Source organism: Lagopus leucura, unplaced genomic scaffold (genome assembly GCF_019238085.1).
Source record: "Lagopus leucura isolate 7727_CA_CO unplaced genomic scaffold, USGS_WTPT01 Super-Scaffold_100030, whole genome shotgun sequence".
NCBI lineage: Eukaryota > Metazoa > Chordata > Aves > Galliformes > Phasianidae > Lagopus > Lagopus leucura.
This window is the reverse complement of record NW_024962281.1, coordinates 7,537,479-7,555,375: the sequence shown is the minus strand read 5'-3', so window position 1 is coordinate 7,555,375 and position 17,897 is coordinate 7,537,479. Positions and strand designations below refer to the sequence as shown.

The following is a 17,897-nucleotide window of genomic DNA, read 5'->3' as shown; positions in this document are numbered from 1 at the left end:
GTTCTTCTAAAGACAACATGAAAGTGTAATTTTAATCTTGATGGCAATTGGTGGTCTTTGGGGAAGTTCTATAGAAGTGGACTATGAGATTTGACAATGTTTTCTGTGAATATGAAATACTATGTTAAATCTGTTACATGCCAAGGTATTTATCCAGTGCATTCTGCCATGTCTCAGGAGCATACTGTGCTGAACTGCCATCTTCACAGCGAAAAGAACAAGGAGGTGATTTGCTCCAGTTTGTTTTTCGTATGTTCTGCCTGAGCATTGTGGTGCAGCACTGTTGGCAAAGGCACTGAGACAGGTGCATAAGGAAACAATCATGATAGTGATAGAGCTCTGTTACCTAAAAGCTGTGGTCACAATAAAGGGGTTGATGTACAATGCACAGCCTGGGTCACAAATTTAATCTTTGTTAATGCCTTTACTCATGAGTGCCTTTGGTCTTTCACAGTCAGTTCTTTCCCCAGTTCTAGCTCAGTCCAATGACTGTTAAATAGGGTTACCAATATGCTCTGAAGTGCTGGGTGCAGGGAATAAATGCCTTTGAATTGTTTTTTGGATGAGTGTGTCACCTTGTGAGAATGTCAGCTGTGGATGTTACAAGACTGTGTGGCTGTGGAAGTGGTGCTAGTGTGGAGTCTTGTTTTTTCTTGGCTCTCATTGCTCAGTAGTGGGAGCACTTAGTAACTTCAAGGCATCCTGCTTTTTGCCAAGCAGTTAATGTCATAATCAGGAAATTTGTTAACATCAGCTTTTTAAAATAGGGGATGAAATGGAGAGTTCCCTTCTAAATGTGGTTTGAACAGCAACAGAACCACATGGGCTCAGTTACTGCATATTTTCCGTTAGCTTACTGCCTGAGAGTCCTTGGCTACATTTAATGTATTTGTGGAGGTTTTAGGAGGGGAAAAGAATGGGCAGGAACTTAAAGCAGTAGATTAATTCCTGCAAGAGCCTAAAGTCCTGCAAGAGCATTCCAGATACATTGTCACTGGCTGTGCTTTTCAATCCCCAGCATCTTAGATTGCAGATGGACTGTTCCATTGGATTTGCTAGTCTTAGCAGATAGTTTGAGCATTAAGTTTTTTTGGTGATTTGATACGAGTTCCAAGCTGATTCCTTCTGACTGAAACTGCAAATTGTAGGTGATATCTCACTATTTACAGCCCTACTTAGAAAGATATGATGGCATGCAGCACAAAGAGACTGTCCTGAACAAAAGGGTGGCTGCCCCAGTTAAAGATGGGAAGTACGTCCTTGTCACTGCAAGCTTCACTGTCATTTCAGGCCCCTTCTGAGAACTGACTAAATGCAGACTACAGGAAGGAGATCAAGGCCTCCACGTGTTTCATTTGTGGTGTACAGTTCTCCTTTCCATGACAAGTAACTTCCAATCAGTATATGAACTGAAAAGGTGGAAAACAACACTCAGCAGGGATGATGAGCAGACTCAGCTTGTTATGCCAGGAGGAAAGCAGGTGTTGCTGCTTATCAGATGAGACAAGAATCAGAGATCCTATGATTGGAGAACACCAGTTTCTTACCCAAAGTGATGTGTGAGAGTTTTTCTTACCCAGATGATGTTCATTTGTCTCCATGCTGCTTCCTCTGAGATAAAGAGTTCCAGTGACTGTAATGGGAGAGTTAAACTGGACTGGTCTGCTGTAGAAATGCTGCCTTCCAGATCTCTGGGTGTGTAGAAAAGCTGTCCCTGTGCCCTGCCAACTGCTTAAGAGAATTTAGTTGTTAATTATGTGTCACTTGCAAGGTTCAGTGATAATTCTGAACAACTGCCCCGGAGCATTATGAAGTTATTGAAATCTCAGCTGTGGACCTGGCTGCCTCTTGTTGTTCTTGGTTGGTAATTCTTCTTGACAGTGTAAATATTGTTTTAAAAGCCATTTGGGGCTTTGATTACTTTTTTTTTTTTAATAGATCAGGATGAAATAGTGTTATGGCTGGGCTTCAGAAATGCTGCTGCTGTGCTCATTGATGCAGGTTGAACTGGGGGGTGTGGAAACCAGAGGGATGACTTGCCCAGTTATCCTCCGTGTGATTTTTTCCTGGGCTTTATATTAATTTGAACATGATTCTGGATGTGCTTTGGGCTTGCATTTTGCTAATCTGCAAAGCCCTCACTTGGCGTAGTTTAAAAATGATAAGTTTTGTGACCTAGCAAACAATGCAGAGGAGACTGGTTTCATAACAGATATGTCCTAGTTAGAGCTGTCATAATATGCTGGATGTTGATAACTGTGTTATGGAAAGATAACGAATTAAAATACGTTTTTCCTGAAGGGGATAATCAGCTTGATTATAAAAGACTGTTGCGTTTTCAGGTCAGCTGGTGGTGTGCACGCTCTGCTCCTGCGTCATGAAAACAAAACAGATCTGGCTCTTCTCTGCTCACATGCTCCCTCTGCTGGCACGGCTCTGCCTGGTCCCGTTGGAAACCATTGTCATCATCAACAAATTCGCCATGATTTTCACTGGTTTGGAAGTTCTCTACTTTCTGGGATCAAATCTCCTGGTGCCCTATAACTTGGCAAAATCTGCATACAGAGAGCTTGTCCAGGTAAGACAGAGTTGGGCATGAGCATTTTTGGAGGAAAGAAGTAATAAGTAAAAGTAGTTTGACTGTTTTCTATGCATCCGTTCTTGTGTGTGAGCTCATGTTTTCTTAGTAAGCCCACTGTGTTCCTATCCATAGCATCATCTTTCTTTAATTTAGGGTAGTTACAATTTGTATGAGTGAGCAGTTGAGCCATTAGCCTGAATTATACTGGCTAGTTGAGCAGCTTGACTTTACTTGGGTTTTACTTAGTCCTTTCCAAATCCAGGCTAAAAGACAGGATTGTGGTAGGATGGAATTTATCTACAGCCTTATTAAATGTGCATGGTACTCCCATGCGTTAATTACAGTAGCTGTTCATTTCAAGAAATACCTTCTGCAAGAAAAAACATTTATAATCATAGTAATATTTAATTGGGAGTAAGAGTAAAGCTGATTTTAACTGTAAGTTAGACTGTGATGTGAAAGGTTGAAAAGTCTGCAGTATTTTCTTCAGAAAAGCAGCATTTCTGAGAGTTCTAACAGGAGTTACCAGAAACAGAGAAGGTTGATCTGACACACATCCCTTTTGTTAATGCTTCAGCATCCAAAAAATGCATTTGATATGAGAAACAGCTTTATTAATGCTACAGAAAGATTATGCCTCATATTATATAAAAACAAAATATCAGTACATATCCTTATGTATATCTCAGTATAAAAGAATTGATACTTGTTTAATTTATATTATATTATTATATATATATATATAATTATATTATTATATTATATATTATATAAAATAACTGGACCCACCAGTTCTCACCAGTTGCTGGAGTTTTTTCAAAGCAAGCCTTTGGTTTTCTGCCTTTTGCTTCTCCATTCTGGAAGCAGCCTAAAAAGTAACTTGCTAAGCTCTTTCAGAACCATCTTTGAAGCTCTTCTTTGCTGTCATATGTCATATACAAACCAGAACTTGGCAGCAGTGGGTTTCTGACATGCCAAAGTCTCAACCTGTCATGTTGATCAGTATTGTCTAATTATTTATTTTTATGTAATTGGTCTTAAGAGCAAGATTACCCTTCCTTGCTTGTACAGCACGTAGCATGGTCTGGCCTTGTTCACAACTAGATTGTAGATTTACTGATTAAAACAAGATCAAGAGCTGATGGGCAAAGCCTCAATATCCACGTATTCCAGCAAGAATATGAAAATCATGCTTACCACTTTCTTTATAAGAGAGACAGCAGTGCTGTTTGGGATAAAACACACTCCTCTTCTGTACTGATTGAAGACTTGAAACAAGGTAGAACCAGCACCTCCATTTTCGATGTTCATGGACACCTGCAGAGTTTAGCTTCCTGATGTCAAATTGAAGTCTGATGTGGATCTGATTCATTTATCTATTGTTCTGTTAGGCACTTAGTATAAAACAAACGTCATCTGGAGATTTCAGCTGCAGATAAGATTGGGGGTGAAATAGTTGTCTTCTTATTTGCTCAGAATTGTATTCCAAGTGCAGCTGCTTTACAAGTCTCCTCATCGTAAGGATGCCCTTGTGTGGTAGATAGCTGTCAGTGATGCCTTTGTCTTGGCATTAGTGACTTCACTGCTGTTGCAGGCTGAAATTGGTTGCTGTTTGGATATCAGTGGTGGAACTCAGTGAATGTTGGGATGTTCAGCACCGTATTTCTTGAATGTAGCACCAGAGTGGAGGTAGCCCTAACCAGTGGACCAAAGAAGTTTTCTGCATATGTATGTAGTTCATCCTGTGTCTGGTGATGTAATTTAAAAGCAGGTCCTGAAGGGTGGCTGCCTACTTGCAGCAGAAGATGCCAGAAATGCCTCATGGTTATTAATCTACATTATTAGCACAGATGACCTGTCTCCAGCATGATGGAGTGCTGTGCCAGGAGCTGCACAGGATTGCATGGCTTGGTGCCAGGCCAAGGGAGTCTCCTTTTGGCAGATTCAGTTCCTTGACAAGTGTGCACCAAGCTAAAAGCAGGAGCTTGTCACCATGTCCCTGCCAGCACCGTACTGTTTATCTATCAGGCACAGTCCGTACTGCAGCAGGTCCCATGAACCTAACATCACTCATACTTGTCATGAAACATTGTAGACAACTCTTGAACATTTTGTTGAACTAACAACTATTCCATGCATTTGCTAGCCTTACAGATTTTACGTCACTGTGGGAAGCAGGTGGTAAGGAAATAGCTGTTGTGAGTGATCTCCTTTTGATGCTTTCTGTTAAGTCCAGCTGTATGAAGTCCCAGCTTCCAGAGAATGACTGTGTTATAACTTAGTTGCTGCAATGCAAAAGATGTAATTGAACTTCAGAGTCTTCTGAAATTTAACCATGAACTTCAGAACTCTTGGTTGACTGGGAGCAGTCAGAAGTTTGATAGCTGTTCATCTGGAGATATTTAAACATAAAATGTCTGAGGTACTTAGTGTTCCTTTTAGAACAGATCAGCAGAACAGATTTACTGTGCTGAAGTGCTCGGGCTCATATTTAATTATCTAGTGTGTGTGGTGAGTCGGCAGCAGCTATCAAGAAAAGAGCATTGCTCTGACATGAGCTGGGAACACAGTCTGAGGGCTGTGTGTGAGCCAGAGGTGTGCATCATTCCCGAGAGAGGGCAGCAGACAGCAGCCCAAAGGCAGTTATCCACAGGAAGGAGGCATTTCTGGTGGTTTGGTGTGCAATAGGGTATTGGTGGTGTGCAATAAACTCCTTACCCGGGTGAGACAGTTGATCAGTAGTTTGTCACTGCTGACTGTGGGCTTTCCCCTTGTCAGGCTGTAGCTTCACCCCGTTTTTTGCTTTGGGGTGGCTAAGGCAGTGTGAATTACCCTTAGCTTTACTGCGGCTTTATTGTTGAACTGCCTTTTGTTATCAGACCATAAATGATGTGAACCAATAACAAACTATGGTTTTTTTCTGTCTTGCCCAGGTGGTGGAAGTGTATGGTCTGCTGGCTCTGGGGATGTCACTGTGGAACCAGCTGGTGGTCCCTGTTCTCTTCATGGTGTTCTGGTTGGTCTTATTTGCTCTCCAGATCTATTCCTATTTCAGTACACGGGACCAGCCAGCCTCGAGAGAGAGGCTGCTCTTCCTCTTCTTGACAAGGTAATTAACTAGTCTGTGCATAGCTGTTTTTATGTTTTGAGTATGTTCTGAAACATCTCTTTTAGAGACTGTGTAAGTAGGTGGGCTTTATTGCGTTGGATGCCCACAAATACCTCTCCTTACTGCAGAGACAATGTATGCTTCCCCTGTGAAGCTTCCGAGGCATCTATTATGTTTAGGACATACAATGTTAGTAGAACTGGGAGAGAGTTCCCAAAGAAAGCAGAAAATTCCTTTGATGAGGAAATAAGAAGAGCACATCTCTTACCTTTTCTATAAAACTGAGGGTGATGTCTGTTCTTACTGGACTGGAAAGTTCTTGCATGTGCGTTTGCTGTTTGAAAAAAATATCTGTGCATTTCGTTGTTCTTGATGTTCCTCTCAAAATCTTTTCCTTGATGATATAACTGCTGTGATTTTTTTGTATGCTTTGAAGAGTTTAGCTCTTTGGGACAGTTTATAAACTTGTGCTTAATACATAAACATAACAGTCTGAGCTCTTCAGGCTTTTCTGCGAGCTCTTAAGCTCCTATGGGACCCTTGAATGGAACATCATGTGGAAGTAAGTTTAAGAAGGATAGTAAAATTACTCTAGAGGGGGGAAAAAAAAAGATTGATCGTTATCAAAATGGCCAAGATTCTTATTTTCTGGTAAACAAAACTCAGAGCTCCTCAAACTCTGCGGAAATACTGTATTTAAATATCTATTTCTCACTGCCTTGACTGGCAGGAACACTTGAAAGCTTAATCAGCCCTGCTCAGGTTAGTAAATAGACAGAACTGGAAGGCTTACCAAAAGCTCTGCAAATAGTGTATGTAAACACTTCAAAATGCACTGTTATGAACTGCTGTCAAAGGAGATCTCCAGTTCAAGCAGTCACTAAAACAAAGTCAACGTCTCTTGGATGTGCTTTGCTTACTTTTGAAGGATATTCTTCCTCGAAGCACTTTTGTCTTTTCAACCTGCTGGACTGGTTCAAGCCTCAGTTGGTTAATTAGTGTGACACATTTTTGACCACCATATTTTCTCTCATAAAAGATTTCTACCCTGGTGAACAAGCTAAGATCTTTGTATTATTATTATTATTTTCCAATGAATGGAGGTGTTGATGTGCTGATACCTAGTGTTGTGTATTTGGAGAGTTCCAGGTGTGTAATCCCTGGCTGACAGCTCTTCATTGAGTGCTGGGACATGTGGTGTTCTGTACTGTGCTCTCTGTGCTGCATTTCTTAGGAGCCCAAGTGAACCTTGAGGCTTGGGCTTCTCCAAATAATGCAATGCAATCAGTAAAAGAGCAGCCCTGAGGTAAGGGAGCTGAAGGAATTCTGCTATTCTTGGTATTACTGGATGTACTCAGAAGTCTTTGGTACCTTACTGTTGTAGCAAAATAAAGGAAAAACCCAGCTGAGAGAGAATATTCTTCCTTGTCCTGCTGCTTCTGCACAAACCTTTGAAAGACGACTGTTGCCTGTGGACACTGCTGGAAAAGTCTGGTCATCCAACAGTGTTTATCACTTTGACATTTGCTTGCACTGTTGAGATCTGAGTGGAAAGTGAAGTGTCTCAAGTGAATCCATCTGCTTTAACTCTGCTCGTGCTAGCTGTTTGAAATTTCTGCAAACAGCCCAGGGGCACAGGGGCTCAGCTGCCTTCTGGCTGTGGAAACCCTCTGCAGGCAGGACACAGTGCCACCGTGTGGCACAACGATGGAGAAGGACTGGAGGGAGCAGTGCAAGACGAGGCTCCAACCTGAAAGCTCTGCTAACTGCTGTGGTGCCTTTTAATACTTCCATTAAGCTAGTCCGATTGTGCTTTCAGAACAGTTCACACCTTTAAGAGGAGAGCTCATCACACTGCTTTTAATTGATGATACTTTTCATTTTGTCTTTTTCCCCTCTCTCCTCTCAGTATTGCAGAATGCTGTAGCACTCCATACTCGCTGCTGGGTTTGGTCTTCACTGTCTCCTTTGTTGCTCTGGGAGTTCTGACTCTCTGCAAGTTTTACCTGCAGGGCTACCGAGCATTCATGAATGATCCTGCTATGAATAGGTAAGTGTGTCACAGTGCCTAGGATCTAAAAAGAGAAAGACAAAAAGGTATATAAATGGAATTGAAATAGAGTTGTGGGGATTTTTTTGTAACTTGAGAGCACTTGGCTGCTACTTCCAAACTCCCCGTTCTTCAGTGTTCCTATCTGGTTAAAGCCTAAACAGTCACATCAATAACAGCAAAATAATAATAATAATGTAGCAATTGCAGGATTCTAGAAGAAACAACTTATTTTTGGGTATTTCTGGATACATTTTTGAACCAACCATGTCACAGAAGCATCTGCTTGTTCTTTTCTTGATTGCGTTGGTCTGCAGGGGAATGACTGAAGGAGTCACACTTCTGATCCTGGCTGTGCAGACAGGTTTGATTGAGCTCCAAGTAGTGCATCGGGCGTTCCTGCTCAGTATTATTCTTTTCATTGTGGTGGCTTCCATACTGCAGTCCATGCTGGAAATTGCTGATCCTATTGTCCTGGCATTGGGAGCTTCAAGAGACAAGTAAGAGACTGGTTTCCTAAACTGAAAGTTACTCAGTATTGGTTTAGGGAATAATAAATTAATCATTGATGACCCAATTGGGATTTTTAGTAGCTGGCTCTACCACGTCTTTTCTGTTTTCAGATTTCTAGCCTAAATTCTCTGTTTTTTCTCTCTCCGTACTGCTCTTTCACGTGCACACAGTAATGCTTTTCAGCTCTTTGCATGCTGGCAAATGGAGGTGAGTTGGGTCACCTGCTCCTGCTCAGGAGCATGTCCATCCAGCCTGCGTAAGTTCATGCTGCTCAGCAGCTGTTGGCTGCCCACTCTTCAGCACTGCAGAGGTTGCTCCCCCTAGCAAGACTGTGCTTTCAGTTAAATAAATCCAGGACTCCAAAGCCTGTGCTTTCTTCCCACCACTCCATTCTGTGGATTTTGCTTACCTTTCTCTGCAGTTGAGTAGGATTCCCTCTCATGCAGTGATCTCAGACTGTTATTGAGGATGTATCTAGAGATGACCTTGTGTTAGATATTCTAAAGCCCTTGTTTTTCTGACACGGTGATCCCAAAATGATAGGATTTATTGGCAGGAAATAAGATGTGGAAGGCTTACATTAGTGTATCAGGTGTTTTGATTGTGTGGGATTGTTGTTAATTTGTGTTTTGAAGAGCTTTATTAGTATCTGGTTTTGTTATATTCTGTTTGTGTTTGCATCTTTGTTAGTTGCTTGTGTTTTTTCCTTTTTCATAGCCTGTAAGTAAGGAAGTAAAAGAGAATGTTTATTTATGTGCAGAGAGTTTGTATAGCTTAGAGGCTACTTGTAGCCACTGTCCTGCAGCAACGTTGACTTGGAAATATACTAACAGAGAGAGAGTAGAGCCAGGATATGAGCATCTGCCCAGCTTAAACAAGCAGCCTGTGGTGACTGCAGTTTTGATCTCTCATCTGCCAAATGTCTCTGGCAGTTCTAAACTGACTCAGATCAAGATAAATTCTTCTGCAGCTCTTCCTCTTTCCCTTGCCCTCAGACAGAGAATTACAAACCTAACGGTGACATTCTGATGTTTTCTCAGAACCTGGCTAATTAACAGTCTGCTACTGTCTTGCTCTCCCAGTGTTCCCAGTTTCTCAATACCTCATTACCAGAGTTAAATGAACTTAAAATACAACCTGAGTAGCATGTAGGGGTAGCACAGTAATTATTGGAGATGCTCTGAAAGCCTTTGCAAATGGTTGAGTGTAAGAAATTGATGATGTATTTATGTTGGGAGAGAGATTGGAAGGAAGTGATAAAGGGGATTAAAACATACCTGCCTCTTCTTCCTCAAATCCCAGTAACTGGGCAACATACTTCTGAAGGCAGTAGGATTAAGTCTGGTGGTGAGAAAAAATACCTTTGCCTCGTGTTTGCTAGCAAAAAGACATAGAAGCACTGTAATGAGTAAATAATCTGGGAGAACTCTGTTTATATTGGAAGGCGTATAAACAATTATAAACATATGTAAGGTTTATTTAGTGGACTTTCATTTGAGACATCTAGAGTCTTAGGTACTTAATTTGTCTAACCTCTGACCAGTAGGACAATTACTGTAGATGATTTCCTGTCCGTAATTTTGTATTTGTGTTAAAACAGCAAAGATCAGATAAGAGGGAACTCTTTGGAGTGTGTATGTTGTTAGCATGCATGCTGGGCAGGAGAGTGTGCCCAAGTAACATAAAAACTCCCTTAAGAAGTTAAAGCCTCGAGCAAACATCTGATGAGCTTACATCCAGGGGTGAGCCTGTTCTTATTCCGGTGCTCACATCTGACTTAAGAAAAGAGAAAGAAATGAAAACCCATTGTGTTGTTTGCAGGAGTCTGTGGAAGCACTTCCGAGCAGTCAGCCTCTGTTTGTTCCTACTTGTGTTCCCTGCGTACATGGCCTACATGATATGTCAGTTCTTCCACATGGATTTCTGGCTGCTGATCATTATCTCCAGCAGTATTTTAACCTCTCTTCAGGTAAGAATGGTAGTCCTGTAGTAACGGAATCGCTGCCCTAACTGTGATCCTGTCTCTCTAGGAGAGAAAATGCATAATCAGAATAGAACGGGGCTGACAAAAGGGCAGAAGTACAAGAGATGATATAAAATTTATCCTGTACCTGTGGCTAAGAAATTCCTAAGGGTTGGCTGAGAACATAGATGAGTGAAAGCCTATTTTGAATTGTAAAACCAGGAGGCTTCTGAGGGCAGAAGTATCACAATAAAGAACTCAACATTTCCCAGAGCGCTCATTTATATATTGTGCAGCGATGGTTATTCAAAAGTAATTTGCTGCCCGAGACACAGTACTGTAAATACTGGAAGTGTTTCACACTATGAGTATTACTGTTATAAGATTTTCTTGTAATTAATTTATAAAATTGTCCCTCATAGCACTTAACATTTTTGTTTAATCAATTCAGCTGTGCTTTGGGCTGAGGGAAATACATAGAAGGGGAAGCACATGAGAGCAAGAGCAATTGCTTTATGAGAAAAAATGGCTTTTGTCTTGAAGTTCAGCAACAGTTTTGCTGCTTTGGGACCTGCCTGCCCTCAGTCTGATTTGGGAGCACTGTATGTGCAGAGCTCCATGAGTAATGCTCAATTACTGAAGCTCCGGTTCAGGATTGCATGCAAAGCTAATGGTCTTGCACTGTGTGTTACAGGTGCTTGGGACACTCTTCATTTATGTTTTGTTTATGGTAGAAGAGTTCAGAAAAGAACCAGTTGAAAATATGGACGATGTGATTTATTATGTCAACGGCACGTACCGACTGCTGGAGTTCCTTGTTGCTCTCTGTGTGGTGGCATATGGCGTCTCAGAAACTGTCTTTGGCGAATGGACTGTTATGGGCTCTGTGATCATCTTCATTCACTCCTACTACAACGTGTGGCTGCGGGCCCAACTGGGGTGGAAAAGCTTCCTTCTTCGTAGAGATGCTGTGAATAAGATCAAGTCACTGCCCACTGCCACAAAAGAACAGCTGGAGCAGCACAACGATATCTGTGCCATCTGCTACCAGGTAAGCATAGAAGTATCAAAATGCTGACTTGAATTTAAATACCTCTGGACTGTCTGTTGTGTTTGGTCCACAGCTGATAGAATAGGTTACTTGAATTATGTTTAGTGACTCACATTCATGCTTAATAAACTACTTGGATTATCCAGTTCCCTGCTTTGTCTAAACTGATTTAGAGTTTTGGCGCTGAGGGTTTTTTAATGTATAAAAACTAATTTGGGTATGTTTAAACTTTCTATTTTTCTCTCTAATTATGCAACAAACCATGTCCTTGAGGTTCTTTGAAACTCTCACGTTTGGGTTCAGCTGCTCTCAGTAGCAATAGGGAGTGTGCCCTTTCTTCATTAGTGAGAGATTCTGTTACTGAAAGGCAGGGTGTACTCAAGTAGCTGATTTCTTATTCATCCTCAGAAGCAGCTCAGTCTCCGCAGACACTGCTCCTTCCACTTCATGTGCAATGTCAGTTTTATAACAGAAACTTAATTACCAAAAGGTTATGGGTCTATCTAATGTAAGACAGCCAAAGTAAGGACCTTAGAAATGAATGCTGAAAGTAATATCTTTATCACACCTCCAGCTCCAGAGTCTCTTTCTCTTGGATACAAATAGTAGCTATATGCGACAATGAAAGAACTACCCTGGGTTTAATAGGGTGCAATTGGATTGATTCCAAACTTGAATACAAATTATTTGAAGAGTGTAACTACTGCTGCCAGATTGAATGGCGATGTTTAAAACACCAGAGAGGTGACATGTGAATCTCTTCTCTGAGAGCATTATTTAATTTGTTTGTTGCATCTGTAAGTTTGCTGGTTTTCACTTGCAAGGTTTTCTTAAGCCAACAAATTCAGCAACTCCAATCCTACAAATCCTTTTATTTAAGTGTGATAATATTTTGTAAACAAGGTTTTTTGCCTCATTTCTAATCCATGTATTATAAACAGTCAGCCCTGGCACGTAGCTGATGTGTGTGTGTGTGAATTTGAATGTGGGAGCTTTGTGGGTATGAACAAGAAACATTCTTCTACTTGTCTGGGGACTGCTTCTGTCTCCTCTGTGCCTGCTGCTCCCATGAGATGAAGCAGGACATGTGCAGGGTGAGAGGAATGGGCCTGCCAATAATCTTTTTTTTTTTGTCTTCCAGGACATGAAAACAGCTGTGATCACACCGTGTAGCCATTTTTTTCATGCGGGCTGTCTGAAGAAATGGCTGTACGTGCAAGAAACCTGCCCTCTGTGCCACTGCCAGCTTAAGAGCCCTTCACAGCTGCAAGGACTGGGGCTGGAGCAAGTTCAACAGCCAAATCCTGGTGCAGAGCAAAACGTCAGACCTGGAGATGAGGCTGAGCCCCCCGGCGCTGAGCAAAAGAGAGCAAATGCAGAAGACAACCTCAGTCAGAGTGATGGACAGGACAGCCTGGAGGGCTCTGCTGAGTCGGAGGGATTCCAGGGTGTGGACGAGGGTGTGAGCCCATGTGAGGCCGGCCGGGAAGCAGCGTGCGCTGCAGAACTCATGGCAGCCCCAGAGGGGTGTCCTGCCCCAGACCTGAGGGTCAGCATCCAGCTCTGAGGTGACAAAGGATGGTATGGGAACAAACACGTTTCGGAGATCCTAGTTTGACGCAGAAGAAAACCTATCCTTCCACATCAGTGAAAGAAGTTTAGCTGTTAAAGCTGGTCAAAATGTAATATCCTATGCTGATTTTCGTGGGCTGCTTGGTAGCGGTAACTGAGATGTAGTAGAAATGACTCCAGAAGCTCCCTGAACTGTGGGCATAGGAAGGATGTCTGAAAATAAATTTAATTTAACGAGTGTTTTCAAGACGTAGATAAGGGATGAGAAGCACAGGAGGTCTGTGGGAAGTTGCAGACAGACAGACAAAGTGCTGGCTTTTGTTTTCTTGGTGAGGAAGGCATCGAATGCTGCATGTCCCGGCGTCCCAGAGAGGTGTTAAATGCAGTGAGTTGCTGGTCTCTGGCTGAGGTGCAGCTTTGGTTACTGACAATTTCTTTTATGGCACGTAAGCAAAAATCAAAGATACAGCGGCAGTGATTGTACTTAGAAGATGGAAGCACTCTAAAAACGTCGTGTATATGCTTTGGGTGTTCTTGGGTGGGCAGCTGCATTTTAAGTCATGTAATCTATAGTGACTCTTGACTTTTATGATGGAGTCTTCAATATTTTGATGTATATGAAACTTTTGTTAATAATGGGCACAGGCTGGGCTGCGTGAAGTAAACTAAAACTCTAATGAACGCTTTGGCCTCCGCTACCACGTGCAGGAGGAAAGTGGGATGAGTTTTAGGGCACGGATAGAGGCCTTGCAGTACTGTGCTGTGTCATGTTTAATTCTTGCAGCTGAATTAAAGCAGTATTAAACTCTGGCGATATTTGCACTTTGGGAATGAGTACATTCTTGTGTATGATCAGACTCCGCAAATGCCACTTCTAAAGCTGTTAATAGGTTTGCACCTTTTTTTCTTTGACAAGGACATGTCCGTACTTAACTTTTTACATTCATCATGGCTTCAAGTAGAACTAGGAACTGGGGTGGGGAAATAGATGGGAGTAGGGGGGCAGGCAATTTTTTTATGTGAATTTTGATATGAAGAGAAATTAGTCACTTATTTATACGATAGGCTTGACTCAAGTGTTTTTCAAAGTCGGTATTCCTAATGTGAAATGTGATACTATTTTATTTTTAGTAGTAAATTTGGATGTAGACTGACAGACATAGCTGAATGTCTTAATAAATTACATTTGAAGATTTTTACACCTGGTTATGTGATTCTTATACTGGAATTCCAAGAAGGAGATTCTGGAGTAGTAGCTCTCCGTAACCTGTGGACATCAGTGGGACTTCTGATGCTCTTTCTTCCCCTCCTTTTCATTTGTGTGTTGTGGTAGAGGTGGGTCTGGTCCTTTAAAGCATTTCCTTACAGATCTTAGCTGGTATGGAACAGTAACAGAATGCTGAGGCACATTTGTTCCTGGAGGCCGTGTAGGCTGCTTACTGCTTCTGAGACCTGTGCAGAACCTGTTTTTTGCTCACCTGATGGAATGGGAGTGTCACCTGCATCATCTTGTGATTCTGTATCTCAGTTGTTTCCTTGCATCTGGTTTGGAATTTAAGTTTGCCTTGTGCCTCACCTATCATTGCAAAACTTCTGATAAAAGCTCATAGTGTTGGCAAGGAAAAATGATGAGAACGTTTTTCTTGAACTCTTCCTTTTCACTACTGCAGTGATCTGAGTCCTGCTCCTCCTATTCCTCAGCCCAGCTGATCTCCTGGCAAAGAACGCTAACTTCTGCCTCAAATTATTCATTGCTAATTGGTAATGCAAAAGCTAGAGGAAAGAACTATGGATTTACATCAGCATTGGAAAGAGGTGAGTGTACCTGGAAATGCTTGTTAAGAATCAACAGGCCTGCAGTGGATTCAACAAAATACACTGTGCCAGGATTGTCAGAAGCACAGCTGTGGCACTGGAAGGTAGCCTGGATGACCAGGAAGGCACGTGTTGTCTCATAGGAGAAATGATGCCACAGGGCTACCACTGGGGCAAACCAAACCCAGCTGTTTGCTGGAGAACTGCTCGGCGATAATATCAGCTGAACCAGAAAGTGCAGAGGATGTTCATTTCTTTCCCCCAACTCAGAAATGCTGCTCTTGACCAAACTAAGTGCACAGCTCAGTCAGCTCTAGAAATAACTTAGAAATCAGCTTGCAAGAAATGGGAGTGGGTGAGGAAAAAAGTGCTGATAAGCCAAGCGAGCTTACAGATCAGGAAGTGCAGGCATGAAGTGAGAACAGCCAAAACTCCAGTTGGTCCTTGCAGAAGAAATAATTGCAATTTTGTAAGAGGAGAAAAGAGAGAAGGCTACGGGGGGACAGAGTGGGAAGGAATGAAATGAGCCCCATCTTGATGCTCTGTAGAGCACCTGGGCAAACGCTCCTGACCTCTGAGGTACTTTGGTGCAGAGCTGCTTCTTGGACAGCATTTGCTTGATTTGATTTTCTTTACAGCTGTGCGTAAGTTGATGGGTGCGACTGCAGGCTTGCAATTGCCATCTTGTGGCCCTCCTGATGGTGGTGTGATGGACGAGCATTTGAGCTTCACAAGATGCTTCCAGCAAGGTGATGTCATGGGGACAGCTGGGGATTTCTTGGCTGGTTGGTGGAGCACTGCTCACATGGTGCCATGCTGTGTTCACATCCCTTGGAGTTTCCCAGCGCTGCTGCTATGTGGAGTTTTTGCTCTGGGCATGGGGAAATGTATTGAAATGTATTTGCAGAAGGTGAGAGGAGCAAACAAGTCAAGGAATTGTCACTGAAAGCTGTGGTGTGAATGGCAGAGCTCCCACATCCCTCAGCTGTTGGTGATCTTGCAGCAGAAGAGTCCATTTCCTTCCTCATCCCTGGAGAAGCCCTTCATTTCATGCCAAGGCAGAAAGGTCTTGAAATGCAGGTTTTTCAGAGTGAGAAATCCTCTTCAATCCGAGTAACCTTTCCTGGTTCATTTTACATTCAATTTCTATTTCTAAGATACCGCAGCCTTTTTCCTAAAACAGTCCAAAGTTTGGACTCGAAGTATCTGAAGCTTTGAAAACAAACTTGTAGCAATTTTCCTGGGTTTTTTTGTGTGTGATATTTATCTTCAATCCCATTAAAGATATCACGGTTTGCTTACCACTGCACCCTCCTGAGGTGTTTTTTTCCTGACAATGCCTGTTTTTCCTTTTGGCTGTGGCTATTTAACTTCTCAGCACCTTCCCAGAGCCCAAGGAGCCTTCTCTGCTGGGTATGACACTGCTGGCCATGCCTGGGGACATCCAGTGCCAACGTGGATGGACTCTGGTGGGCAAATTCCATGTGTTTTCATCAAGGGATTTGTCATGTAGCTGCTGAACAATTCAGCCAATGCATTCTGTGGCTCTGAGATGGTGATGCTGTCCTGAAAGCAAACACCAGCTGGTTTTTGGAGAAATAGGTGGAGTGTGGGATGCTGAGGCCTCTATAGCTTGGAGTAAGTTTATCAATAATATACTAAGTATGTCATGTCTACACACACACACACAAACCTAAAGATGACTGTCTTTGATTAAATAGGCTGGAAAAGAAAACAGTTTGCACACATAAGCAACCAACCCAAAATAAAATAATGATATATCAAAGCCCTTAGCATTGCAAGTAATTAGGCACGACTTTCCCAGTGCTTGCTGCTTCCTGGAGGCTGTAATCCACATCCTGAAGTAAATCTGTGTTAGCTGAGAGAGTTTCAGCCACCAGCAGCCCAAGAGCAGAAGGGCTGCAAAGTTTTGCAGCAGCAGATGAGGCAAGTCTGGGACTGGGAAATGGGTAAATGAGTTAAATCAGAGGAATTTAAAATGTAAAACAGGCTTAATTGGATAAAAATCATCAAGTGTGAATAGATATTTGCTATTTATAAATGAAATGATACATGCTCCCTTAATTGACCATAGTCTGAATTTTCATTGAATTGTTTGCTGCTTGCTTGAGGAAAAAATGCCAGCTGGAATGCAGGGGGATTAAGTTTTATTTATTTTCCTTGCTAAGAGCCACATTGTGCAATTTAGAAGGAAATGTCCTTTGAAAGACAGATTCTTCCATGCAATGATTCAACCCTTGTTTGTTTTCTGGTGTAAATTACTTTCTCAAAGGCCTTCCATGTTAGAAAGGGCGTGCTGGTAAGTGAAGGAAAATGAGAGATTGGAAACAAGATGCACCTTAGCAGGCTGCAGGACGAAATCTTTGTGTGTGCAAGTGAGTTTTGGATACAGTTGATCCTGTAGGTTGGAAATATCCTTCCTTTGCACAGGTGGAGAGAAGTGACCTGCAGGAGGAGCCCAAACTGATGTGTCGAGTTTTGCTGGGATTCCTAGCTGCTCTTTGGGCTCTGAAACGTAAGTAAGGAGGTGCAGCCACGTGTGTCAGCTCCCTGCTGAGCTCAGCACTGGAGGTCCTGGTTTGGGTGAGTTCTGCTGTGCAATGTGCCAACGGGAATGGACTAAAGCGGCTCAAAGCGCTCCAGGGGAGCTCAACCTGCACGCCTTTCTCCCCCCAGGTTGGATGTAAGTTGGGTCTGATGAGTTCTGGGCGTTCTTGCAAAGGGTTGGGGCTGGAAAGAACAATTACGGGCAGCCACTTTTCCCTGGGTGTGAATGAGGGATGTATGCTGAGCCACGAGTGCTGCCTGGTGGTGCTGGGCTGCTGGGTTCCTCCTACCAGGACGGCTCTTGGCAAACAATGCAGGTCCTACTTAGAGCTTAAAGGAGCTCAGAAGCAGGAGGGGGACCGGCTTTTTTGGGTAGGTAGTGATAGTACAAGGGGGAGTGGTTTTAAATTGAAAGAGGAGAGATTTATGTGAGATGTCGGAGGGAAATTCTTTACTCAGCGGTTGCTGTGGCCACTGCTGCCCAGAGCTGTGGGTGCCCCATCCCTGCAGGTGCCCAAGGCCAGGTGATGGGACCCTGCACAGCCTGAGCTGGTGGGGGGCAGCCAGCACAGGGCAGGGGTTGGGGCCGGGTGGGCTTTAAGGTCCCTTCCAACCCATGGGAGGAAGGGTGTGTGTGTGTGTGTGTGTGTGTGTGTGTGTGTGTGTGTGTGTGTG

The 17,897-nt window shown here is 42.8% G+C and overlaps 1 protein-coding gene across 1 annotated transcript in view; it reads left to right on the top strand.

The window, feature by feature from the left end:
* The window catches only part of RNF145 (ring finger protein 145), a 40,087-nt gene extending 26,047 nt beyond the window's left edge, over positions 1–14,040 (top strand). Inside the window, exons 5-11 of the mRNA XM_042881618.1 lie at positions 2,343–2,578; positions 5,515–5,690; positions 7,600–7,740; positions 8,058–8,240; positions 10,075–10,222; positions 10,911–11,267; positions 12,409–14,040. Coding sequence (XP_042737552.1) covers positions 2,343–2,578; positions 5,515–5,690; positions 7,600–7,740; positions 8,058–8,240; positions 10,075–10,222; positions 10,911–11,267; positions 12,409–12,834 — 1,667 coding nt within the window. The 3' untranslated portion in view covers positions 12,835–14,040. The remainder of the gene's footprint in view (positions 1–2,342; positions 2,579–5,514; positions 5,691–7,599; positions 7,741–8,057; positions 8,241–10,074; positions 10,223–10,910; positions 11,268–12,408) is intronic.
* The last annotated feature ends 3,857 nt before the right edge of the window (positions 14,041–17,897 follow it).